The 27,138-nt window shown below is 49.6% G+C and overlaps 1 protein-coding gene across 1 annotated transcript in view; it reads left to right on the top strand.

The window, feature by feature from the left end:
* Window positions 1-22,200, top strand: part of C11H3orf20 (chromosome 11 C3orf20 homolog) — a 78,034-nt gene extending 55,834 nt beyond the window's left edge. The window contains exons 11-14 of the mRNA XM_059940613.1: window positions 9,056-9,359; window positions 11,477-11,584; window positions 12,675-12,817; window positions 22,062-22,200. Of these exons, the coding sequence (XP_059796596.1) occupies window positions 9,056-9,359; window positions 11,477-11,584; window positions 12,675-12,817; window positions 22,062-22,200 (694 nt within the window). The remainder of the gene's footprint in view (window positions 1-9,055; window positions 9,360-11,476; window positions 11,585-12,674; window positions 12,818-22,061) is intronic.
* Window positions 22,201-27,138: the final 4,938 nt, after the last annotated feature.

Genomic DNA, 27,138 nt, shown 5'->3' with positions numbered 1-27,138 from the left:
CATTTTTCAATCAGGTTGGTTATTTTGTTGAGTTTTAGGAGTTCTCTATATATCCTGGATATTAATCTCTTACCAGATACATTATTTGCCAGTATTTTCTCCCATTCTGTGGGTTTCCTTTTTACTCTGTGGATAGTGTCTTTTGGTGCACATAGTTTTTGTTTTTATGAAGTATAATTTGTCTATTTTTTCTTTTGTCACCTCTGCCTTTGGTGTCATATCCATGAAATCATTGCCAAATTCAATGTTGTAAAGCTTCTCTGCAATGTTTTGTTCTAAAAATTATAATATTTTATGTTTTACATTTAGATCCTTGATCCATTTCAAATTAACTTTTGTATAAGGTGTTAGGTAAGGATCCAACTTCATTCTTTTGCATATGGATATCCAGTTTTCCCAGCTCTATTTGTTGAAAAGACTGTCCTTTCCCATTGAATGGTCTTGGCACCCTTGTCAAAAATCATTTGACCATAAATCATTTGCGAGGATTTATTTCTGGGCTTTCTATTCTATTCCATTGGTCTGTATGCTTGTCTTTATGCCAGTACCACACTGTTTTGATGACTGTAGCACTAGAGCAAGTTTTGAAATCAGGAAGTGCGAGTCCTCCAACTTTGTTCTTCTTTTTCAAGGTAGTTTTGGCTGCTCACGGCCCCTTGCAATTCCATATGCATTTTAGGGTTGGCTTTTCTATTTATTCAAAAAGAAAAAGGTTTTTGGAATTTTCATAGGAAATGTGCCAAATCTGTAGATCATTTTGGGTAGGATTGCCATCATAACAGCATTAAGTCTTTCAATACAAGAACATGGGTGTCTTCCATTTACTTAGGTCTTTAAAATTTTCTTTCAACAGTGTTTTGTAGTATTCACTGTGTGAGCCTTTCACTTTCTTGGTTTCATTTATTCCTAAGTATTTTATTCTTTATGATGCTATTATAAATGAGATTATTTTCTTAACTTCCTTTTCAGATTGTTCATTGCTAATGTATAGAAACATAACTGGTTGTTTTTTTTTTACATAATTGGTTTTTGTGTGTTGATCTTTTTTTTTTTTAATTAATTAATTAATTGATTGATTTTTGGCTGTGTTGGGTCTTCGTTTCTGTGCGAGGGCTTTCTCTAGTTGTGGCAAGCGAGGGCCACTCTTCATCACGGTGTGTGGGCCTCTCACTGTCGCGGCCTCTCTTGTTGCAAAGCACAGGCTCCAGACGCGCAGGCTCAGTAGTTGTGGCTCACGGGCCTAGTTGCTCCGTGGCATGTGGAATCTTCCCAGACCAGGGCTCGAACCTGTGTCCACTGCATTGGCAGGCAGATTCTCAACCACTGCGCCACCAGGGAAGCCCTGTGTTGATCTTTTATTCTGAAATTTTGCTGAATTTGTTTATTAGTTCTAATAGTTTGTGCTTGCACACATGCGCATGTGTGTGTGTATATGTTCTTTAGGATTTTCTATATACAAATCATATCTGTGAATAGAAGTAGTTTAACTCCTCCTTCTTTTCAATTTATATGGCTTTCACTTCTTTTTCTTGCCTAATTGCTCTAGCTAGAACTCCAGTACAATGTTGAATAGGAATGGTGAAAGTGGGTATCCTTGTCTCATTCCTTATCCCTAAGGGGGAAAGCTTTAAAGTCTTTCACCATTGAGTATAGTGTTAGCTGTGAGTATTTCATAAATGCCCTTTATCATGTTGAGGAAGTTCCTTTAACATGTCTGTCAAATGTTTTTATCATGAAAGGGTGTTTGACTTCATCAAATGCTTTTTCTTTGTAAATTGGGAAGATCATGTGGTTTTTGTCCTCTTCATCTTATTAGTGTGATATATTACATTGATTCATCTTCATATGTTGAACCACTCTTGCATTCCTTGGACAAACTCCTCTTAGTCATGGTGAATAATCCTTTTAATATGCTGCTGGATTTGGCTTGCTAGTATTTCTTTTCTTTCTTTCTTTCTTTTTTTTTAGTGCAAAAGTGATATTAAATTTTATTTTTTTATTTAGTTATTTAAATTAATTTTTTTATTGAAGTGTAGTTGATTTACAATGTTTTGTTAGTTTCAGGTATACAGCAAAGATATATATATTTTTTCTTTTTCAGATTATTTTCTCATGTAGGTTATTACAAGATATTGAGTATGGTTCCCTGTGCTATACAGTAAGGTCCCTGTTGGTTATCTAGTTTATATATAGTAGTGTGTATATGTTACTCCCAACTTCCTAATTTATCCCTCCTTCCCACCACTGCCCTTTGGTAACCGTAAGTTTGTCTTCTATGTCTATGAGTCTGTTTCCATTTTGTAAATAAGTTCATTTGTATCTTTTTTTTTAGATTCCATATATAAGTGATAGCATATGATATTTGTCTTTCTCTGTCTGACTTACTTCACTTAGTATGATCAACTTGAGGTCCATTCATGTTGCTGAAAATGACATTATTTCATTCTTTTTTATGGCTGAGTAATATTCCATTGTATTGATATATATATATATATATATATATATATATATATATATATATATATATATATATATATATACATACACACATACACACCCCACATATTCTTTATCCATTCAGCTGTTGATAGCCATTTAGGTTGCTTCCATGTCTTGGCTATTGTAAATAGTGCTTCAATGAACATTGGGATGAATGCATGTTTTCAAATTATAGTTTTCTTATTTTGTGGTATCTTTGTCTGGTTTTGGTATCAGGGTGATGGTGGCCTCACAGAATGAGTTTGGAAGTGTTCCTTCCTCTGCAATTTTTTGGAACAGTTTCCGAAGGATAGGTGTTAGCTCTTCTTTAAATGTTTGGTAGAATTTGCCTGTTAAGCCATCTGGTCCTGGACTTCTGTTTGTTGGGAGTTTTAAAATCACAGATTCAGTTTCAGTATTTGTATTGATAATTGGTCTGTTCATATTTTCTATTTCTGGTTCAATCTTGGGAGATTGTACCTTTCTAAGAATTTGTCCATTTCTTCTAGGCTGTCCATTTGATTGGCATATAGTTGCCTGTAGTAGTCTCTTATGGTCCTTTGTATTTCTGTGGTGTCAGTTGTAACTTCTCCTTTTTTATTTCTAATTTTATTGATTTGAGCCCTCTCCCTTTTTTTCTTAATGAGTCTTGCTAAAGGTTTATCAATTTTATCTTTTCAAAGAACCAGCTTTTAGTTTCATTAATGTTTTCTCTTGTTTTCTTTGTCTCTATTTAATTTATTTCTGCTCTGATCTTTATGATTTCTTTCCTTCTACTAATTATGGGGTTTTTTGGTTCTTCTTTCTCTAGTTGCTTTAGGTGTAAGGTTACGTTTGTTTATTTGAGAATTTTCTTGTTTCCTGAGGTAAGCTTCTATTGCTATAAACTTCCCTCTTAGAACTGCTTTTGTGGCATCCCATGGGTTCTGGATCATCGTGTTTCGTTTTCATTTGTCTCTAGGTATTTTTTGATTTTCCCTTTGATTTCTTCAGTGATCCATTGGTTGATTTCTAATCTCATAACATTGTGGTCAGAAATGATGCTCGATATGATTTCAGTTTTCTTACATTGACCAAGGCTTGCTTTGTGACCCAGCATGTGATGTATCCTGGAGAATGTTCCGTGTACACTAGAAAAGAATGTGAATTCTGCTGCTTTTGGATGGAATGCTCTATAGATATCAACTAACTCCATTTGGTCTAATGTGTCATTGAAGGCCTGTGTTTCCTTATTGATTTTCTGTCTGGATGATCTGTCCATTGATGTTAGTGAGGTGTTAAAGTCTCCCACTATTTTGGTGTTATTGTCAATTTCTTCTTTTATATCTGTTAACATTTGCCTTGTATATTGAGGTGCTCCTGTGTTGGATGCATATGTGTGTGTGTGTGTGTATATATGTATATATGTATATTTACAATTGTTATATCTTCTTCTTGGATTGATCCCTTAATCACGTGTCCTTCTTGTTTCTCTTGTAACAGTCTTTATTTTAAAGTCTATTTTGTCTGATATGAATATTTCTACTCCAGCTTTCTTTAGATTTCCATTTGCATGGAATGCCTTTTTTCATTCCCTCACTTTCAGTCTGTATGTGTCTCTAGATCTCAAGTGGGTTTCTTGTAAAGAGCATATATATGGGTCTTGTTTTTGTATCCATTCAGCAGTCTATGTCTTTTGGTTGGAGCATTTAATACATTTACATTTAAGGTAATTATTGATATACATGTTCTCATTGCCATTTTCTTAATTGTTTTGGATTTTTATAGGCCTTTTTTCTTCCTTTCCTCTTTTGTTCTCTTCTCTTATGATTTGATAACTATTTTTAGTATTGTGTTTGGATTCCTTTTTCTTTTTTGTGTGTATATCTATTACAGATTTTTGGTTTGTGATTGCCATGAGGTTTTGATATAGTAGTCTATATAAATACATGATTGTCTTAAGTTGTCAATCTCTTAATTTCAAATGCATTTCAAATATCCTGCATTTGTACTTTCGTCCCCTCACAATTACTGGTTGTGATATTATATTTGTGTGTGAATGACTTCCTGTCTTTACTGTATGTTTGCCTTTACTGATGAGCTTTCCTACTTCAGAATTTTCTTGTTTCTATTGATAGAAAATAGAAAAAAATTCTTGTTTCCTTTATTTTCTGCCTACAGAAGTTCCTTTAGCATTTGTTGTGAAGCTGGTTTGGTGGTGCTAAATTCTTTTAGCTCTTGCTTGTCTGTAAACCTTTTGATTTCTCTGTCAAATCTGAATGGGAGCCTTGCTGGATAGTTTGTCTTCTTACTCCTGGGTAGAGTATTCTTTTTTTTTTTTTAATATTTATTTATTTATTTGTTTGGCTGCACTGCGTCTTAGTTGCAGCATGTGGGATCTTCGTTGAGGCATGAGGGCTCTTTAGTTGTGGCATGCAAACTCTTAGTTGCGGCATATGGGATCTAGTTCCCTGACCAGGGATCAAACCTGGGCCCCCTGCATTGGGAGCACAGAGTCTTAGTCACTGGACCACCAGGGAAGTCCCAGAGTAGAGTATTCTTTTTTTTTTTTTTAATATTTATTTATTTATTTATTTATTTATTTTTGGCTGTGTTGGGTCTTCGTTTCTGTGCGAGGGCTTTGTCCAGTTGCGGCAAGCGGGGGCCACTCTTCTTCGCGGTGCGCAGGCCTCTCACTATTGTGGCCTCTCTTGTTGCAGAGCACAGGCTCCAGACGCGCAGGCTCAGTAGCCGTGGCTCACGGGCCCAGATGCTCTGCGGCATGTGGGATCTTCCCAGACCAAGGCTCGAACCCGTGTCCCCTGCATTGGCAGGCAGATTCTCAACCACTGCGCCACCAGGGAAGCCCGAGTAGAGTATTCTTGGCTGTGGGTTTTTTCCTTTCATCACTTTAAATATATCGTGCCACTCCCTTCTGGCCTGCAGAGTTTCTGCTGAAAAATCAGCTGATAACCTTATGGAGATTCCCTTGTATGTTATTTGTTGCTTTTCCCTTACTGCTTTTAATATTTTCTCCTTGTCTTTAATTTTTGTCAGTTTGATTACTATGTGTCTTGGCATGTTCCTCCCTGGGTTAATCCTGCCTGGGACTCTCTGCGCTTCCTGGACTTGGGTGATTGTTTCCTTTCTCATGTTAGGGAAGTTTTCAGCTATTATCTCTTCAAATATTTTCTCAGGCCCTTTCTCTTTCTCTCCTCCTTTTGGGACCCACATAATACGAATGTTGGTGCATTTAATGTTGTCCCAGAGGTGTCTTAAACTGTCCTAATTTCTTTTCATTCTTTTTTCTTTCTTCTCTTACGCAGCAGTGATTTCCCCCATTCTGTCTTCCAGCTCACTTATCCATTCTTCTGCCTCATTTAATCTGCTATTGATTCCTTCTAGTGTATTTTTCATTTCAGTTATTCTTCAACTCTGTTTGGTTGTTGTTTATATTTTCTAATTCTTTGTTAAAAGTTTCTTGTAACTTCTTGCAGTGCGCATCCATTCTTTTTCCAAGATCTTGGATCATCTTTATGATCGATCATTACTCTGAAGTCTTTCTCTGGTAGATTGCCTATCTCCACTTCATTTAGTTGTTCTTCTGGGGTTTTATCTTGTTCTTCATCTGGAACATATGCCTCTGCCTTCCTAGTATTTCTTTGAGGTTTTTTGCATCTGTATGCATAGTGGATATTCATCTGTATTTTTCTTTTCTTACAGTATCTTTGTCTGGCTTTGGTATCAAAGCCATACTTTCTTGTTTCTCTTCATGCCTCATAATTTTTTGTTGAAAACTCATTTAGAATGTTACAATGCAGTAACTCTGGAAATCAAATACTCCCCTTTCTCCAGGGTTTATTATTGCTGCTTGTAGTTTGTAGTTGTTTGTTTGTGACCTTCTGTGGAGGGACATAGTTATGGAGTTCCCTACTCTGCCATTTTAGGCAACATCACTCCTATTTTCTTATGATTAATTCATTTCTATATAATTTTCATAAATTGTGTGTTCACTTCCTTTGTCTATATTTTATTGGGTTATTAAATTTTTCAAATTCACTTCCGTTATTTATGTTGTAGGGAAACTAGCCACTTGTTTGTGATAGGAGTATCATATATGTTTTCCAGTTTGTCATTTCTTTTTTGTCTTGGCTTGTGATAGTTTCTCCACTCAGGGTTTCTTGGTTTTTTTCTATTGTGTAGTTGAATTTATCAATCTTTTTCTATCATGACTTCTGGACTTTTGAGTCATAATTATGAAAAGTCTTACCTGCTCCAAAGTTATAAAAGGATTTTAACATATTTTCTACTAGAACTTTTATGGCTTAATTTCCTACATTTAAATGCTTAATCCATTTTGGATTTATCTTGATATAAGTTGTGATTAACAGATCCAACCTTTTGCCCTGCAGATGTTCACGTTCTTGAAGAAGAGCTATCCTTCAGTTTGTTTAGCAAGTATTTATTAGTATCAGGTAGCCTCTGAATAATTATGAGCAGTAAATTACTTGCATTGCTCTTTTTCAGAATGATCTGGCTTCTAATCCTAGCCCTTACCATTTAATGACTGTATGAACTTGGGCAACCCCTTCACCTGGTGGGAGCCTTCTGTTTTCCCATTTGTAAACAGTGATAATAGTGTCTGCTCAGCCTATTATTTAGGGTTATTACAAAATAAACCAAGACAATGTCTATGCCAAGGACTATGGATGCTGTAAAATGCTAACCAGGGTGTAAGGCAGTAGTAATGATAAGAGTAAAAGTCATAGCAGTTCTTTCTATCTGGATGGTACTTATTCCCGTCTAAATACAACAACCTTCACAACCGTGCAACAACCCTGTGCAGTGTCTGACACATAGTAGTTCCCTGATAAATACTTGTTTGATTATTTTTTGAGTACGCATTGAATCTTTACTCTTATTCCACTGAGGAGAACGCTCCAAACTCATGAACTCATGGATCTTATGTTCCATTGGGATGGAGAAGTAAAACAACCAAAATAAATAAGCAAAATGTATAGTATTTTTTTAAAAAGCTTTTTATTGAAACCGTTTTCAGCTTGTTAGGAGGAAACATCTTAGTTTCAGACAGAAGTGGTCCACACAGTTGCAAGCTTTTACCTTAAACTGTTTCGGACAGGAGCTTTTAAATTTATTTTATTTATTTATTTTTGGCTGCATTGGGTCTTCGTTGCTGCACACGGGCTTTCTCTAGTTTCAGTGAGTGGGGGCTACTCTTTGTGGCGGCGCACTTGCTTCTCATTGCAGTGGCTTCTTTTGTTGCAGAGCACAGGCTGTAGGCATGTGGGCTTCAATAGTTGTGGCACACAGGCTCAGTAGTTGTGGCTTGCGGGCTCTAGAGTGCAGGCTCAGTAGTTGTGGCACATGGGCTTTGTTGCTCCACGGCATGTGGCATCTTCCTGGACCAGGGATCGAACCCATGTCCCCTGCATTGGCAGAGAGATTCTTAACCACTGCGCCGCTAGGGAAGTCCTATATAGTATTTTAGATAGTCAGCAGTGGTAAAGAAAATAGGCAGGGAAGGGGGAAGTTTGTTGGGGATGGAGGGATGCAATTCCCAACAGAACAGTCGGGTGAGAAAGCACACATCTGGGGGAAAAGCCAGACAGGCAGAAGGAACAGCAAGAGCAAAGGGCCTGAGGTTGGAGGGTGAGAAGAGGCCACCGGGGCTGAGTGCAGTGAGCAAAGGTGAGAATGTTGGAGGAGAATAAGAGGTAGAGGGGGTGAGGAAGAGGCCAGATCAAGTATAGCCTTGGAGGGCATTGTAGGGACTTTGGCTTTTATCCTGTGAAGGTGGGAAGCCACTGAAGGGTATTGAAGAGAGTAGTGATGTGGTATGACTTGGCTCTTTTTCTAAAAAATTTTTATTAACATATGGTTGATTTATAATGTTTCAGGTGTACAACAAAGTACACACATACTTTTTCAGATTCTTTTCCAGTATAGTTTATTATAAGATATTGAATATAGTTCCCTGTGCTATACAGTAGGTCCTTGTTGTTTACCTGTTTTATATACAGTAGTGGGTATCTGTTAATCCCAAGCTCCTAATTTATCCCTCGCTCCCTTTCCCCTTTGGTAATCATAAGTTTGTTTTCTATGTGTGGGTGTGACTTAGTTCTAACAGGATCCCTTGAAAGACGCATTAGGAGGCACTGGTAGGCAGTCAGGCAAGAGAGGATGGAGGCTTAGACCATGTTACTAGGAGTGGGGGTAGGGAAAGTGGTCAGATCCTGGATTTGTCTTGAATGTAGAGTAGACAAGCTTGCTGATAGATTGGATGGGATGTGGGGTGTGAGAGAAAGAAAGGCGTTCAGGATGATTCCAGAGTTTTTGTTGGATGGATGAAAGAGTCCCTTGCAAATCCTGTTTTGCAACTGAGGAAACTGAGGCACAGAGAGGTTAGGGGACCCATCCAAGGCGGCATTGCACATTGGTGGCAGAGGCCAGACTAGAACTGCCTGCAGCCCAACTCTGACTCTGCAGCAGTGGGGGCTTTGTTCATCTGGAGCTAGGCCTGGGGGCCAGGGACCTGCACCCCGCCCACTAAGCGCCACCCACTTGTTCTTCCTGGCAGAGGGAAGGCCGGAGAGGTTCACAGCCCCACCAGGTGGGCAATCTCACCCTCCGACTGCCCACTGGTTCTGCGAAAGCTCATTCGCAAAGAAGACGTCCGGGCCGGCTGCAAGTGCATGGTGAGGGCACCCTTGGTGTCCGACGTGGAGCTGGAGCGCTTCCTGTCAGCACCCCGAGACCCCAGCCAGGTGCTGGTGTTCGGGATCGTGTCAGGCCAGAACTCCACCAGGTCGGGGCAGCTCCAGTGGCTGCTGGACACACTCTACAGTCACCGGCAGCAGGGCCGTGCCTCCCCCTGCATCCAGGTTGGTCCCGGGCCCAGCCCAGGACACGGGTGGGGGAGACCCCCGTGGGGCTGGGATTGGCTAAGCCTCTTGCTGAGAGCACGTGGGCCGTCTTTCACTTCCTTTTCTCCTGGGCTTTTGCACACGCTCTTCCTACCATCTGCAGCCCTCTTCTCTCTCTGCCACTCATCCTCCTGTCCCAGGTGAATGTCACCACTCAAGGTGGAGGCCTTTTCTGACCTTGAGACAGGTCAGGGTGCTGGCCATTTTCTTCCAGACCACAAGCTGCAGATTATGGTCATGTACTGGAGTGAGCATTTAGAGGAGACGTGCTCACCATGGGACCCTCAGGGCTCAGGAATGTTCATGGCCGAATACCCGCGTGTAGGTCCCGTGCCAGGCCCCAGGGGTGGCACTGATGGCAGCCCGGGCAAGGGCCATGAGAGGACAGGTCTAGGCAAGTAGGAGCCCAGGAACAGGGCCAGCGGCCTCTGAGGGTCAGCCAGGGTCTTCCAGGAAGAGAGGGTTTTGGCAGATGGGTGTGTGTTCCCAGCAGAGGCAGGAGGCTCTGCAAAGCTTGGGGGAAAATGGCCGCTCCAGGCCCCAGCTCACTGTGGTTGAAGTTCTAGGGGTTGGTCAGTCAGGGGCGCGTGGAACCCACCCCATCTCCTTGCTGCAGAGTCGTTCCTAAGTCTCATCATCACCCTGAATCAGCAGCAGTTCCCAGCCGGGTTAGCACAGTTCATGGGGTGGCCCCGTCCCCAGACCAAGTGGAGCAGAGGATGCCAAGTGTGACCAAGCGTGCGCATAAGAGCTTCATGTTCACCGCTGACCTCCTTCAGGTCCTCTTTGCCCTGTGACCTCTCGAATTCGTTGCTTTGCCCTGTCTCTCTCTGGCTGCAAACCTGAGTTCTAAATTTCCATGTATGCCCTGGGAATGCCCCCTCCTTCCTTCTTCCCAGGGGTGCTGCCTCCCTGACCCCCAGGTGTCCACCCTCAGGCATGCACTCCAGCCAGTGCCTGGAGCTTGGCATCGGAACCCTTCTGATCAGACGCCAGAAGGCTTTTTACGGGTCTCATACATCAAAGCCACATATATTTTCTGGAGAGAATTCCAATTTAGTTAGATTCCATGAGCACTATTGAGTACCAGCTCTGTACCCATCTGTATATAGATATCATCCCTGCCCTTGTGGGAAGTTAGAGTTGACTTTAGTTTATTTCGGGGCTATTAATTGTTCACTAATAATTGTCTGAAAGTATAGGAAGGTGCAGTGGCCCAGCCCAGCCATGGGCAGCATGAATGGGCACAGGGCCTGGGCTGAGGTGGTTGAAGCGACGCAGGAATGGGCAGCGGGATTTGAGGAGGGCAGAGGACAGACCGGGGGTGGTGTCAGATCTCACGGTGACTCTGGTGCCACCATTCTGGTGTCTTTAGTTAAGGCAGAAACGTTCCCTGACATTCTTTTGCTCTGATAACTAGAACCCCAGGTGCAGTTCTGCGTTCCACACTTTAAACTGAACGGTCAGGCAGAACAGCTGGGGGCACCTGGAATAAAAGACAGATAGAACCAGAAAACATCACATTACACATTAGTCATATTAATGGACCTGTAGCACCCAGAAAGGAGGGGAAAGAGACAAGCTTTACTCTGGATTGACCAGGTCCTACCTTGAGGTGAACATTCAGTTCAGGTCCTGGCACTGGATTGGGTGACTGGGAGGTGTTCAGAGGGGCAGCCAGTGGGGGCAGAGGGGGGTAGACGGTGGAGGAGTCCTGGAAAGGAGTACCCCCAGGAGCAGGGCACACCTTCAGATCTCTGCAGGGCTTCTCCCAGGCAAAGGGATAAACAAGTCCTGCAGACCCCAGAAGGCTGGGCTCGTGGATGTCACGTGGTGGGGGTCAGTCATCTCCGTGATGGCCTTCACCAGCAGAGGGCCCTAAGCGGATCCAGGACATCCTCTGGGGATGGTCAGGGGAGGTGTGCGCGCAGGGGCTGAAGGGCCACTGAGCAGGAGTTGGGAGGGGATGTTGTATGGGGCTCAGGACTCAGGGGAACCAGCCTGGCTGAGAACGTGGGAATCCAAGTGTGTCTTCTTGGCATGGGGGTGACGGGCACTCCTTTCTCTCTCGGCAGTGCTGGCACGACCCCTACCGCCTGCTGCAGTACAACCTGGACAGCCCCCTGCAGAGGGACCCGCCCCTGCTGGTGAAGAAGTACGCTGTGATGCAGGGGATGGTTCTGGTGAGCCGGGGCCCAGGGGGACCCACTGCCCGCTGCCTGCCACCCTGGTCTTTGCAGCCCCTACCCTTGTGGAATCACAGATTTAGGGGCCAGGCTGAGGCCCAGAGAGCAGTACTGACCGAAAGTCACCCAGCGCATGTTGCTGGGGCTGGAGCCTGGCTCCTGTCCCCAGGCTGACCCCATGTGTCTCCCATCCCAGGAGGCTGAAGGGACAGGTGATGCTTAACCTGAAGAAACAAATTCTCTTCATCTGTTTGTTTTTAAATAACTTTTTGCTAAAAACAGTGTATTGTAAAAAAACCACATATATTCATTGTAGAAACTTTGGAAAATGCAGTTTAGAAAATAATCACTTCATCATATCAGCCGGATGGCCTAATTGTTCATGCACTGAGCGCGTGCTAGGACCAGTGCTTTCGGGAGCCCTGGGGCGTACCCCTGCTCACATTTTGGTGTCTGGGCTCTTCAGTAATTTTCTGACTTTGAGACCCTGCCTTTTAATTATGATTTTTAACTGCAGCATAAGAATCACTTTATTACTCTACCTGTGTTCCTTTTGTTGGATGTTTATGTTATTTCCTTTTTGGTTTTGGCCATAATAAATAGCACCGTAATGGATATCCTTGCACAGAAATCTTGGACAGGCCTCTCTTGTTGAGACTGACACGTGGAGGGTGGGGGTGCAGAGAGCAGTAGGACAAGATCCCTGCCCTCAAGGGGCCCCTGTCCCCTGGGACCTGCTCATCAGTGTAACAGATAAGTGGGTTAGAGGCAGAGGGGGTTGGGGGCCTCTGAGCAGGAAGACACCCTTCTGGCCCCAGGGCTCTGTGAAGGGGCATTTCAGCTGGTCAGGCCTGCAGGGGGCAAAGGCTGGGATGGTGAGGCTGCCCTCTGACTTGCAGGCCTGCAAAGGGGACAGGCTCAGCCACACCTCACTGAGGGACTCGGGGACGGCAGCACCCCTGCCCCAGAACCACCAAAGAAAGGCCTGGGTTCCGGGACAAGCTCTGAGAGCCCGCTGCACTGTCCTGAGATTCAGTGCTGATGTGCTGAGGGTCTCTCCCACTGTTTCCTTATTGTGTGTCAACAGATGTTCGCTGGGGGAAAGCTCCTTTTTGGGGGCTGCGTTTTGAATGGATATGGCTTCAGCAGGCAGAATCTGCTGAAACAGATCTTCCAGGCTCGACAGAACTGCAAGATGGGCTACTTCCTGCCTGAGAACTACAAATTTAGGTAAAGCAGGAAAAACGTGGGATGAGGGGCGCGCACAGGGCAGGGTGACCGGGAGGGAAGGGCTGGCGCTGTGGGAGGTGCCTGGGCCCAGCTTGCTTGAGATGAGCAAAGGTAGGTCTCTAGGCTCCAGAAGCACACAGCCTGGTCCAGGGAAGGAGCCTGGTCCAGGGAAGGAGCCTGGCGTTTATGACGTTGCTCACAGCTGTATTGGGAGACAGCAGCGGATTCTAGAACGCCTGGGCAGTACCTGCCTAGGAAGAATTATCTGCCTGCAGACGTGGGCCTGCCTCTGATTGCGTCCCCATGACGCTGAGTCTGGCAGCGCGCCACTCCCACCAGGCCCTCAGTTTTCTAGGAGTCCTGACACCAGTGTCTCGCCCAGCAGTAGCCGGGCATGGCCCTGCAGTGCCTCTGTTTCTGGGTCCTGTTTCAAGAGGGTTGTTGGCAGACAGCCTTGCATCAGAGCCCTGAGAGGGCCTCGCTGTCCCTTGGTAGGGACCGTGTCTTCCTTACCAGAGTTTTCATCTGCTTTGCTTTGTCCCGATGTAGTGGGAGGATTCAAGGAAACCGTTCCTCTGAGGTGGGCAGGTGCGGGGGAGAAGAGACTGGTGTCGGGAAACGCAAGTGGTGGTAGGCCTGGGAGCCAGATCGTGGGCTGCGGGCACTTGGGCCTTCTCTGTCCTCCGAGGAGCTGCCACAGAGACCACCATCAGTCTGGGCTCGGGATCCGTGAGGCCATCACAGCAAGAGCTGTGAGCATGCAGAAGAGCTGGGGTTTCCTCAGCCAGAGGAGGAACTTGGCTGCCCAGGAGCTTCCAAGCCCCAGTCGAGACTGGGTTGGGGTCGTGACTAGAGAGTGGACTGGTTGTGACAAACAGAGCACAAGGGTGAGGGTGTGCCAGGCCAGGGACAACTGGGGCAAGGCCCCAGGCTCCTACAGTCCTGAGGGGTGCAGCCACCTGGGGACAGCCCTGCCCTGAGGCGCAGGCAGTGGGTGGGGAAGTGGCTGCAGGTCCCTGCAGGTATTAAGCCATCAGGGGGCTGGGTGTCCTGCCCCACATGCCCTGGACCCCCCACTCCCTTCTCTTCGCATCCTCCGCTCATGCTCAGGGCCCAGCACGAAGGAGGCCCTTGGGAAACATCTGCTGAATGATGGCCAAGGGCTGATTTTATCCCAGGGAGTCAGAGGTCGGGTCAGAATGAGGAAGGGCTGGCAGACAGTGTGTCTGCTGATAACTGGCCACCCCTTGCCCACCTCCAGTGATGGGAGACCCCTCTCTCCAGAGGCCGCCCCTTTGCAGCCTAAAAGTCATGCCGCTTGGTCAGTTTCTGATCAGCTGCAGCACGCCCAGCCTAGTGCTTGGTCAGCCCTGGGGATTTGGAGGTGGACAAGACCTGGACCTGCTCTACCCTCACTGATCCAAAGGGCCGGAAACTGATGTGAGAAGGAGTGAAGGGCACTAAGCATTAGAGAAACACAAGTCAGAATCACAATGAGAAACCACCTCATACCCATCAGGATGCCTACTATTAAAAATCAAACACAAAAACAGAAAATAACAAGTGTTAGTGAGGATGTAGAGAAATTAGAACTCTGATGTAGGGTGCAGCCATGTGGAAAACAGGATGGAGGTTCCCCAAAAATTAAACGTAGAATCACCATATGATCCAGCAAGTATCCTTCTGGGTACATACCTAAAACAATTAAAAGTGTCTCAAAGAGATATTTGCACACCCATGTTCATAGCAGCACTGTTCCCAATATCCAAGAAGTGGAAGCAACCCAAGTGTCCACGGATGGATGAATGGATAAAGAAAGCGTGGTCTATCCACGCAATGGAATATTATTCAGCCTTAAAAAGGAAGGAAATTCTGACACCTGCTGCAACATGGGTGAAACCGGAGGACATTATTCTATGTGAAATAAGCCAGACACAGGACAAATACTGTATGATTCCACTTATATGAGGCCCCTCCAGCAGTCAGATTCATAGAGACAAAGTAGAGTGGTGCCAGGGGGAGGGACATGGGGAGGTTTGTTTAATGGGGACAGATTCAGTTTTACAGGATGAAAAAGTTCCAGAGATCTGTTGTCCAACAATGTGAACATACTTAACACTACTGAGCTGTACACTTAAAAATTGTTAAGATGGTAAATTTTATGTTACACGCTTTTTTTTTTTTTTTTTAATAACTAACCGCTTGGGCCACTTGCGTTTTCTCTTCTTGCACTTTATTTTTTTAAAGTTATTTGTTTATTTATTTATTTATGGCTGTGTTGGGTCTTCGTTTCTGTGCAAGGGATTTCTCTAGTTGTGGCAAGCGGGGGCCACTCTTCATCGCGGTGAGCGGGCCTCTCACTATCGCGGCCTCTCTTGTTGCGGAGCACAGGCTCCAGACGCGCAGGCTCAGTAATTGTGGCTCACGGGCCCAGCTGCTCCGCGGCACGTGGGATTTTCCCAGACCAGGGCTCGAACCCGTGTCCCCTGCATTGGCAGGCAGATTCTCAACCACTGCGCCACCAGGGAAGCCCTATGTTACACGCTTTTAACAACAGTTATAAAAAGGGGGTCGGAGATGCTCTGTGGGTGCTTGCAGCTGACAGGGAAGAAAGGGACTGTTTTCCTCGGCTAGCGCGCTCCCAGGGCAAGGGCTGGTTTGGTCTCCGAAGCCCACCCTTTCTGCTCTGGTAGCACCGGGTCCCATTCTCCCTCTGGCCATCAGATCGTCCCCTACCTGCTACACCGACCTGTCCACGTCTGTCCCACGGCCTGCACTTCCAGCGTGAGCCTGTCCTCACCACAGAAGGCTTCCTGGGCACTGCACGCTGCAGCTCCTTTCTCCCACGTAGGCCCACCCAGGAGGGAGCCTCTCTGAGCCCTCAGTGCGCAGCCAGCCAGGCTGAGTGGGGGCGGGTGAGGAGAGAGACCCTGTGGGCAGTGTGGCCTCAGTGGGAGCTGCTATGGCCGTCATCTTTGATGCCCAGGACGGGGCACCAACGCAAGGCCCAATGAAGGCTCCTGGCCCAGCAAACAGAGCCACAGCTGGGAGTCAGGAACGGCCTGGAGACCAGAGCTTGGAGGCCCCCTGCCCCTCACCCACCCCGTGTCTTCTTTCCTTCCTTCCTTTGTTCAGCAGATAGTGACCCCCCCTATCCCCACAGCCCTGTGCTCGGCACTGAGTCCATGCTGGCCCAGCCCTCTCCTTGCCCTCTTGGCTTCTCTCGGACATTCTGCAGCTCTGGGGTGGGGTTCAGGCAGCGGCACAAAGGGACGGCCACGCGAGGGACCCCCAGGTGGAAGGCACAGAGGGACCCCCCGACCGAGGGAGAGCTCAGCAGGCTGGAACAGTCAGGAGAGCTCCTGGGCAGAGTGGGCAGAAGCTGGGTCGAAAGGACAGCTGGAACGCACACAAGGTGGCATCTTGAGGAGGTGGCCGCCTCATGAGTCTGAGCTGCAGCCACCTGGACGCTTGGCGGCTGCTCTTCCCGGCCTCCCTCATTGGGCTCAGGGAGGCCTCCTTGTGGCCAGGAGAGGTTGCGCTATTGGCAGGCCCTGCGATGGGTGCCTGTGAGCAGTGGCACGCTGGGCTGCAGTGGGGACGAGGGAAGGGCTCCTCCCCCGCCCCTGGAGAGAGCAGTGAGATACTCCTGGGAACACCAAGAGGCTCCACATGCCAGGGGCTCACCCCTGCCCCGGGGTGGGGGGATGATGGAGATGGGGCCACCTTAGCTACAGGTAAGACAGCTGCTACCGGATTCCCAGACCCCAAGTGCAGCCGGCAGCTGGGGGTGGTGCTTTGAGAAGGGTAGCCCAGGCAGCTTTGAGGGGCAAGGCCAGAGGGGGCTGGAACCCTTGACAGGCCTCTGGCGCTGAGGCCTCCTAAAGACTGTCTCCATGGCCGGGGGCCAGTGTTAATTCACAGACAACAAGACTATGGAGGGCCTCTGATGGGGGTGCCTCTCCATCAGGGTTACCCCCACTCTTGTTGGGTATCCTGCTGTTGGTCACCCTTCACCCAGGGACACACCCTTCACCTGCATCCCGCTTGGCTTGACTCCATTTTTCCATTTGGTGGTGCTTTGAGTTTCTAAGACGTGCTGAGCCACGGCCCATCCTGGGGAACTGGGGCAGGTTGGGTCGGGGGGTGCGGCGAGGGGAGCCCACAGTGCTGTCTGCTTCCCCTCCGCCCTGTTCACTGCCATGTGCCCAGCGCAGGAAGTCTCAAGAGACCCATTCCTGGGGTCTGCTTTCCTGCCACCTCTGTCCACCAGGATTCCAAGGGGACGGCGGGGAGGCAGCCTGGTCTACACTTCACCGCCGCAGACCACGGATTGCCCCTGCCGTTGGTGCAGTCGCTGCCACTTGGGCCTGCCTTTGCCGTGCGTGCTGCCTACAGCGCCCGGCAGGGGCGGTGGGGAGAGGAGAGTGAAGCCGTGGGCTCCAAGCCCAGCTGCTGGATGATGTGGGAGTCCGGGAGGTGGGGCCCCTACAGAGGGGCTGGCCCAGGCCAGGAGCCCCTTGTGCAGCCCCCTCCCGTTGGCGCAGGGAGCAGAGGGGGCAGGGAAGTGCCTGGAGAGGCGGGGTCAGGCTACGCCACACACATGGCTTTGACGGTCACCTGCCCTCTCCCAGTAGGACGGGGACACCATTCTTTCAGGACCCTCTCAGAGCAGGGAGTCGAGAGAATCAAAAACTGTAAGAGGTGATGTGCTCTGTGATGACAAAGTGCTTTGTAAACTGTCGTATGCCCGGTAAACTGCAAAGCCTGTGTAAACTGTAATATGCCCGGTAAGCCCTAGAGCACTTTGCAAGCTGTGGTGAAGTCTGTGAAAGACCGAGTCCTTTGTTAGGTGCTGCCTGCCCAGCCAACCACAGGGGCTCTGGACGCTGTGAGGTGCCCCATCGACTGCGGAGTGTCTTGTAACTCTGTGTGCCCTCTACCCAAACCTGAAGACGGGCCTGCTCCAAAGGGCCCCGTGAGCTGGGAGCCTGCAAAGTGCTTCACAAACTGTATGGTACACTGTACCCTGTGAAACACTCTGTAAACTACAAGACACTCCATAAATGACAAGGCCCCTTATAAACTGTCAAGTTCTCTGAAGTGAAAAGTACATTTCAGACAGGGAGCGCAGTGCTGTAATTGCACATGTAATCCTCGGTAAGCTTTGTAAATTGTAGTGTTCCCTATAAACTAGAGCAAAGTCTCTGTAAACTGTAAAGTGCCACCGCATGTGAGGGGACGCTCTTCACAGTTGTGCCACTTGATAGCATGCCTACCTTAGAAGAGGCAGGAGGTGGCCTTTCAGTGGCAGGAGGGGCAGGCAGCGGAGGGCCAGGGCACAGTGTCAGGAGACCTGGGTCTCTCCTCGCATCAGCTATGCCCACCAGGCCCCCTCCAAGGAGGATACTGTGAAGGGTGGGCCCAGTGCCAGGGAGGAGCCAGCTGCCACCAGGCCCTCCCACAGTGATGCTGCTGTGAGGGAGGGCCACTCGCCCTCGCCAGCTGTTCACGCCAGCATCCACCCTCTGCCCAAGGAAACCTACCAGGGGCCTTGTTCACCCTGTCCTCAGGCACCTTGACAGCTCTCACAGAGAGGAGTCAAGCCAGGCCTGGGAAGAGGGTGCAAGCTCTGTGTGTGCAGGGACAGGGCGTGGCTGAGCTGGCCCTCCAACCTCCACCCCTGTCCTAAGGGGCCTCCCCACCTCCACACCCAGGCAGCTCCCCTAACCAGCCATGGAGGTACTCAGCAGGGCTCTGGTTTGTGGCACTGTGAGCCTGCTGCCGGCCTGCCCTGGGTCAAGCCACTCTTAGGGGAACTGGAGACACGTGAGGTGTGGACCAGGCCTGGTTGGTGAGATGAGACTTGTGAGCTCGTGGAGAGGAGACAGTAGAAGCCTGCCAGCATGAGGCGGTGCCCAGGCTCTCTGTGTGTTAGCAGGTCACTGTGGACCAGTTCATGAGGAGTCCTGGCAAGACCAGCTGGAGCGGGGGCCCAGCGGAAGGAGAAGCAGGCACTGGATAGGCAGGGGAAGGGCATGTCAAGGAAGGCTTCCGTGACCCGATCATGCAAGCAGTGGGGAGCCATTGAAGGTTCCTGAGCTGGGGGAGAGGCTTGATCAGCGTTGGGCTTTAGACTCATGAACCTGGTAGAGACTGGGTTGGGGCTACCAGGGTGTTAATAGGCTTGTCAGAGGAGCAGATGGTATGGATGAAGGTGGTTTTAAAGCCACTTCTGGGACTTCCCCAGCAGTCTAGTGGTTAAGACTCCACGCTTTCACTGCAGGGGGTGCGGGTTCAATCCCTGTTCGGGGAACTAGGATCCCGCATGCCCGTGCCTGCATGGCCTAAATAAATAAATAAATAAAGCCACTTCTCTCCCAGACAGGGGGACCTGAAAGAGCTGATTGGAAAAAGGCCACCTTCCTACAGTAGACCAGGGGCTAGATGTAGGGGGCTGGCCTCGATGCCACAGGGAGGAGGGGGGCTTCAGTCTGATGAGGACCAGCCCTTGGTGACACTATCCTTTTCACTGATGTGAGTACAAAGGTTTTTTAAATTGCTGGAGGGGCTGGCCTGTTATAGACCCCCAGATGGCCTTCCCTGCTTATCCCTGAGCAAGGATGGTCTTGGCATGCATCTCCAGACTGTTCTTCCAGGAAAGCACCTGGCCTACTGTCAGCAGGAACAGGAGTGTTCCCGTCACCCCAAGAGGATGGCCATGTGGTTTCACTGGCCTAGCCATTTGCGTTCCTTGATGCCCCGTCATTTGGTTCATTCGTTCATTCACTCATACCTACTGTGCCAGGTTGCTAAGATCAAGTCCTCTCCTCAGGTGATTGGAGGCTGACTCACAGAGCTGTGAACCCTGCACCAAAATAAATAGAGGAGGGAATCACTCCTTCTCCAAGAGTTCAGGGAAGGCTTCCCAGAGGAGGTGACACAGGAGCCTGGCCTTAAAAGATGAGTACAAGGTCCAGGAGAAAAGGAGAGGGAAAAGGCACTCCTGGCAGGGGATTGGATGGCGCGGCACACTTTGGGACCTGGGAGCAGGATAGCTGTGGATTTAGTGAGGCTACCAAGAGGGGCTGTTAGAAAAACGTGCCAGTGGTTTGCGCCAGATTCTGATGGGCCTCGAGCTGGGCGTCACTCCAGAGAGCTGGGGCTCACCCCTGCAGAAGCTGCGGAGCCATAGACTGGTTTTAAGCAGGAGAGACAAGGCCCGATCCAGGAGGACAAGCCGCTGGGCAGCAGCGTGGACATTGGCCATGTAACGCTGGAAGCAGGGAGGCCAGGGAGGAGACTTGTGCCCTGGAGGGGTGCTTCAGGATGGGCGGGACTGAGGGGCCGGCTGTGAGCCTAGCTTAGGGAGTAGGTGCTCAAAATTGCTTGTGGTATGAATGAATGAGTGACTGAACAGGGAAGAAATTTAGGGGGACCATGCTTCTTCCTGGGCTTTTCCCTTCTGCTCCCCAAGCACCCTCTGCCACCCAGAGAACCCAGGGGCCTCCTCCCCATCCAGCCTGGGCTGGGGCCCTGCAGGGGTTCCCAGAGGAGCCATTGGCCTGGCTCTGTCCCTGGTCATCCCCCTCTGCCCTCTGGGACCAGCAGGGATGGAGGCCAGCGCCCCTGGGCTCAGCCCAGACACCTGCACCATCCGTGCAGGACCTGACTTCCCAGGCCCCCTAGGCCTCCAGCCTGGTGTCCAGTGCGGTGCTGCGCAGGGTGGCTTGGACTGAGTTGTGTGGGGCAGGGGCAGGCAGCAGAGGGCGGGTAGAGGAAGGCGTCAGTTTGCAAACGCTGTGAATACACCCAGCCTTTGTGACCCTGTTTTGGTATTGCTCCACTTTTAATTTTTCTAGGCCCTTGGAATAATGGAAGAGGACCCCTCCGCCCCCTTGTCTCTTATCTCTGAAATGCCCTGCCTTGAGTAAGTGGCATGCAGGGTTGGGTGAGGCAGAGGCAGGGGTGGGGGGACATGAGCTCTGTAAACATGAGAGTGAACGAAAAGGCCAGGGCTGTCCCTTCCACAAATCCACTCTCCTTTCTGCCCTTGTCGGTGGGACAGGGACAGAAGCCCCTGAGCTGCCTGTCCCCTGGGGCTGCTTGATGCCCAAAGCCACCTTGTCACTGGAAAGTGCTTGTTGTCAGTGAATGGCTGCAGAGCCTTGAGGTGTGGTGCAAAGGTGAGGAGTGAGCACGGGAGAGGCTTGGACAGAAAGGTGTTGTCTCATGACTCTAGAGGCCAGAGTTCAGATTGAGGTGTGGCTGCCATGCTCCCTCCAAAGGTGCCAGGGGAGGATCTGTTCCAGGCCTCTCTCCCTGCTGCTGGGAGCTCCTTGGCTGTGGCAGCACTACTGTCGTCTCGTGACATCCCCCATGCCTGTCTGTGTCCACACTTCTCCCTTTTATAAGGACGCCGGGTAGATGAGATGATAGGTCACGCCACTCTGGTGTGACTTCATGACTTCATCTTTTTTTTATATATATAAATTTATTTATTTATTTATTTATTTATGGCTGCATTGGGTCTTCGTTGCTGCGTGCGGGCTTTCTCTAGTTGCGGTGAGTGGGGGCTACTCTTCGTTGTGGTGCGTGGGCTTCTCATTGCAGTGGCTTCTCTTGTTTCAGAACTCAGGCTGTAGGCCCACAGGCTTCAGTAGTTATGGCGCACGGGCTTAGTTGCTCTGTGGCATGTGGGATCTTCCTGGACCAGGGCTCGAACCCGTGTCGCCTGCATTTGCAGGCAGATTCTCAACCACTGCGCCACCAGAGAAGTCCCCATGACTTCATCTTCACTCATTATTTCCAAATGAGGTCACGTTCTGGGGTCCCGGGCGTTAGGACTCCAACTGAGAATTTGAGGGGACGCAGTCAACCCGTAACACGGTACACGAGGACTTACATGCTGGCCTCCTGGCCTCTCTCTGCTCGCTCTACGGGGCCCCCATGGCAGGCCTATCCGGTGGTCAGCACTGGGTGTACGGGTGTTGCTGACACAGGATTAGGGCAAGTCCAGCCTTAAACAGAAGCCAGGGAAGCTGAGCTCAGTGAGTCTCCGGGTCCCCGGGGATCCTCCCTTCACCCGCCTCGGGAGGAGAGGCACCTGTGCCCTTTCCTCTCGGAACTGGAGCGTTGAAAGGACAGAGCCAAGCGAGGGTGGCTTGCCCAGGCCCCCCAGCTCTGGGCCCCCTCTGGCTGGGCCTCCGCTGAGCACTCCCTCCCCTCCCAGCCTCTCCTGCAGCGTTTCAGCCTCCACCCCAGGCCTGGAGGACCCTGACTCGGCCAAGACAGCGGTGTCGGGAGACATCCAAGGAAGCCTTTCCTCATTGGCCTTGAGGAACAAGATGGAGGAGCCCTCCGCTGAAGCTGAGAAGAAGTAGGTGGCCACCCCCGCCCTGGGATCAGGGGCCTCCCCTTGGTTGGCAGAATGGGTGTGGCTCACAGCAGGACCCCTGGCTCCACCACAGGCCACAGAGGCCACGAGGGGCTAAGTGGCCTTGGGCAAGTCACTTCCCCCCGGGTGCGGGTCCTCCAGCAATCCCTGACGTCTGGCCCGTTTTATCAACACAACGTCCAGCTGGCCGTCAAGGCTGCTCCCTGGAGTTGCTGGCAGTGTTCTGGGTGGTGGAGATGGAGGCCTTTTGTAGACTTCTTGGCAAAGCCCCACGGCCCAGACCCATTGGTCTGAGAAGGGTGGAGACTGCCCGCTGCCTCCCAGCAAGAAACTTCCTAGACCCGTCAAAAGTCCAGTGCGCTGGCCGCAGTAACTGCGAAGCAAATCATGTTCTGCAAGGGTGTGAAAGTCACACATTTCTTTTTTAAAATTTATTTATTTATTTATTTATGGCTGTGTTGGGTCTTTGTTTCTGTGCAAGGGCTTTCTCTAGTTGCGGCAAGCGGGGGCCACTCTTCATCACGGTGCATGGGCCTCTCACTATCGCGGCCTCTCTTGTTGCGGAGCATAGGCTCCAGACGCACAGGCTCAGTAGTTGTGGCTCACGGCCCTAGTTGCTCCGCGGCATGTGGGATCTTCCCAGACCAGGGCTCGAACCCATGTCCCCTGCATTGGCAGGCGGATTCTCAACCACTGCGCCACCAGGGAAGCCCCACACGTTTTTCATGAAGATAGAAAAGCAAAACTGTGAATACCCAGAAAGGTCACAGGTTCCGCCGGGACCCCCAGGTTGGAGCAACACCCAGAGGCCTCAGCTGCGCAGGCAGCGAGGCCCACAAGGCTCACCCTCCTCGCCCAGGCCCAGGAGGCTCCAGGTACCACCAGACTAGCCCTCTCTACCCATTGCCCCGCATCTGCTTCTCTCTGTTTTGGTTTTTAGACTGGTACAGCCTGAAGTGGATCTGCATCCTCTTAGCAGAGCCAGGAGGAGCAGTAAGAAGATAACCACCTGGAAGAAACAGGCCTCCAAGAAGTGATGCCACCCCATGGCCACCCGGAGTGCGGCCTGGCCATGGCCCCTCCCAAGCCCATCCTGGGCCCCCCAGCCCTGCCTCTCCAGCCTCCCACCCCTTCTCTGAACTCTGCCTAATAAACAAGCGTGCCTCCAGCATCCGGGTGAGGCCGTGGGATGGGCTGGCTCCTGCAAGGCCAAAGGCCCTGACAGCCCTGTTCCAGGCCAAGGCCTTAGAAACGCAGTGCTTCCTCTGTGGCCAGTGAAGTCAGCCCAAGAATCTCCCAAGGAAACGAAGGTCTTCAAGGGACCAAGCCAATGACACATTAACCCTGGGGAGGTCGTGGATGGGACTAAACTGTGCCCTTCTGCCCTTTGCTGGGTGGGGAAGGGCTCAGATTCTGGCCCATGTGGAAAACAGGGTGAGAGGGAGAAGAGGGAGCAGAGAGACAGAGAGAAAGCCAGGTGGGTGGGAGAAGAAACAAAAGGAGAGACGGAGAGCCATGAGAAGGGAGAGTATGGGAGGAGAGGCATTGGGGGTGGGGGAAGTGGAGAAACAAGGGAGGAGGGAGACTAAGGGGCAGGGGGTCGGGAGGGAGAGGGGCATGGAGTGGGATGGAAGGGTAGTGACAGGCCACACCCACAGGCCCTCTGGTGGCACTGGGAAAGCCAGAGCCCATGTGGCTTCCATGCACTGACGTCCCCTTTTAGCCCAGTCTCAGTGCCCTTTGGTGGATTAGACGCCCCTCCCTGAGTTGACAGCCTGAAGGATCCTTACCAGCATCACTGACCCAGAGATGGCAGCCCCCTCTGGTGTGCTGATGACTCCCTGGCGGCACCTGAGTGGGGCAGACGTCACAGCAGCTCTGGGCCTGCGTGTCCCAGGCTCCCGAGAACCACTTCCCAGCCGGGTGAGGACCCCAGAGCGACTGCCTTGTTCTGCAAGCCTGGAAGAGAGAGATTTCAGGCCCTGGTCCGTGGGCAGCATCGGGTGATGAGCTCTACACGTGACTACTTGTGCTCCCCCTGTAAGTAGATGCTTCTTAAATTCAGTTCTTTGATGTTTAATTTTTATCCTTTGTATCATTCAAAGGCTTTTTTTGAATTATACATTTGTCCCCCTAGAAATGGATTTGAAATGATGTGCTATGTTCATAAGCCCGCATCCTCTGAACTTAAGGGCCTGATAGTTGTTAGGGGTCCTGGGCGTCTAACCACTCTCCCCTCCTCCCCTTCTGAGCACAGGGACACAGGAGGACCGGAAGGCAAGGGGAAGCACGGTCCACCTCTGTCCTGGCACACAGGCACCCTCCAGCCTCTCAGGCAGGAGTCTGGTGAAGGTTGGAATGGAGACGTCAGCTCACCTCTTACCTTCCACCCCAAATCCAACCTTGGGGCCTGCACGCTCAGCTGTGCACTTCAGAGCTGCGTGCACAGAGAGCACAGACCTGTCTCTAAAGGATGGGCCTGGACCCAGCCCAGGTGCTTGCCACACTGAAATGGGGCCAAAAGTGAGGTGGTGTGAACAGGGGTGCCTCCCACTGGTGGAATGGGGCGCTGCGAATGTCCAGTCCTACCTAATCAAACTGTCTCCTGGGGAGGAGGGAGAAAAAGGGGAAGCCCCCTTTTCCACGGAAACACCAGGAGAGGGGGATAAGGCTTCACTCCCCCAGCAATGCCCTCAACAAACCAGACATGGTGGGAAGGTGTGAGATTATCTGAGGAAGTCATAACTCTTGTCTTGACTAGAATAACGGGTATTTTCTTCAAGCTCCCTCCCGTCATCTTCCTTGGATATAGGGAGGTCCATGGCTTCCTAAAGCAAAAGTTGTGGCATAACTGAAGTGGACACTCCAGAGATGGCAAACAGATGGCACACATGCTGCTGCCATTCACCGCAGGCCCTTGCAGGCATCATTAATCAATCACAGCACTCTCAACCCTGGTGATGCCTAAGATTCCATCTTCAGCTCAAAGGGGCAGGCAGCCACTACCAATTAACCACCATACTTTGCCATCCTTGGAGTAGCCCTCTCCTCTACCTAGGCCTCAGTTTTTAGGAAGACTTTTTTAAAAATTTATTTTATTTTATTTTATTTATTGTTTCTGGCTGAGTTGGGTCTTTGTTGCTGTGCGCGTGGGCTTTCTCTAGTTGCGGTGAGTGGGGCTACTCTTTGTTGTGGTGCGCAGGCTTCTCACTGCAGTGGCTTCTCTTGTTGCGGAGCTTGGGCTCTAGGTGCTCTGGCTTCAGCAGTTGTGGCTCACGGGCTCTAGAGCGCAGGCTCAGTAGTTGTGGCACACGGGCTTAGCTGCTCTGTGGCATGTGACATCTTCCCGGACCAGGGATCGAACCCATGTCCCCTGCACTGGCAGGCAATTCTCAACCACTGCGCCACCAGTGAAGCCCAGGAAGACTTCTTAGAGGAAATGAGGGTGGAGTTAGAGCCAGAGCCTAGAAGGTAGGTTTTGTTAAGCCTTGCTGTGTGCTGTCTATGCCAGCAGAGAAGTAAGGGGTGATCTGATTACTCACCTCCCTTGCCTGGCAGAAGCAGACACAAATCCTCTCAGCCTGTCAGGGGGACATGTAATGATCAGTAGCTCCAAGACCTCTGGGAAAGAGGAGCAAGATCTCCCCTTATTACTGAGCATGTTTTCCCAATTCTTGTTCAAGGTGACCCAGTAGAAGTCCTAGGAGAGAGGAAGACTATCCACAAATAGATTGAGTCAAAGAAAAAACCAGAAGGAAACCCAGGGATCAGCATATCTAATGTCTCACTTTATAAAAGGGACTGAGGCCCTGAAAAAGGAAGGGACTGCCAGAGCCATACAGTCAGCATGTGGTAGGCAAGATCCCGTGCCAAATCTACTCTTTCCCCACTCCATTCCTCTGTGTGGAGTTGGACCCAGGGCCAGAGGGAGGAGAAACCAGGAGGGCAGCAAGACAAAGGTCAGGCCCCCATTTCCAGCAATGGTACGGATTAAATGGCCTGAAAAAACTATCCTGTTAAAAAACACATAGAAATATTGAATAACATAAATCAAATACCCCTTTAATTGCATATTGGAGCTCACAAAGTAGTAAGGAAAGGCATCAGGGGCTGAAAAGAGGACCTGGGAAACCAAGTGGTACACAAGCGCTAAAACTACAGCTGTCCTGAGGCTGTTTTGATCCCAGTGACCCAGAACCTGGGCTTTAATGGTTGTAGGGAGACATGAAACAAAGACTTGACCTGAACAAGATGCCAAGCTTTAAATAATGCTCCCAAATATAGATCTGGGACCTTTGATACACACAAAATGACAAGAGAACTTGAATGTCTCAGTCAGGAAAAATTGGTTTAGTTGAGGATCCTTCCAAGAATGTACAACCCACGTCTGCCTTCCCAGAGATTTCAGGCTTTCATGTATATATAGTATGTCTCTGAGGTCTGAGAAACCCAGTTAATAGCACCCCATGCAGCATGCCTGGCAGAAGCAAACACAAATCCTCTCTGATGATGTTCACTCTCAACCTAGACCTCATAGGATTCCCACAGAGAGAATCCAGTTGAACGTGAGCTCACAATCCAAAATTTAAAAGTACAAGCCAAAGTGAATGAAAACAAATATCAAACACTAAATTAGACATCCAGGACTTTAGATATTGGCAGTGTCAGACAATAAAAAAATGAATATGTTTCAGTGTTTAAATAAACAGAAGGATCTGAAAATGTATGCAAGGAAGAAGATAAATATCATGAAACAAAAAAAGAGATGGAATGAGTTTTGCTTCCAGACATGTTGGAATAACTGGTACTGGAGATATCCTCCTGACACAGCCAACCAGGACAGGAGAAACAAAGTGAGTTCTACACCGCCCCCACCCCCCAAGCTTTCCACCAGAGATGCTTTCTGGATCATGGTGCAAGAAAG

This window comes from Balaenoptera ricei, chromosome 11 (genome assembly GCF_028023285.1).
Source record: "Balaenoptera ricei isolate mBalRic1 chromosome 11, mBalRic1.hap2, whole genome shotgun sequence".
Lineage (NCBI taxonomy): Eukaryota > Metazoa > Chordata > Mammalia > Artiodactyla > Balaenopteridae > Balaenoptera > Balaenoptera ricei.
This window is presented reverse-complemented; position numbering and strand designations above follow the sequence as displayed.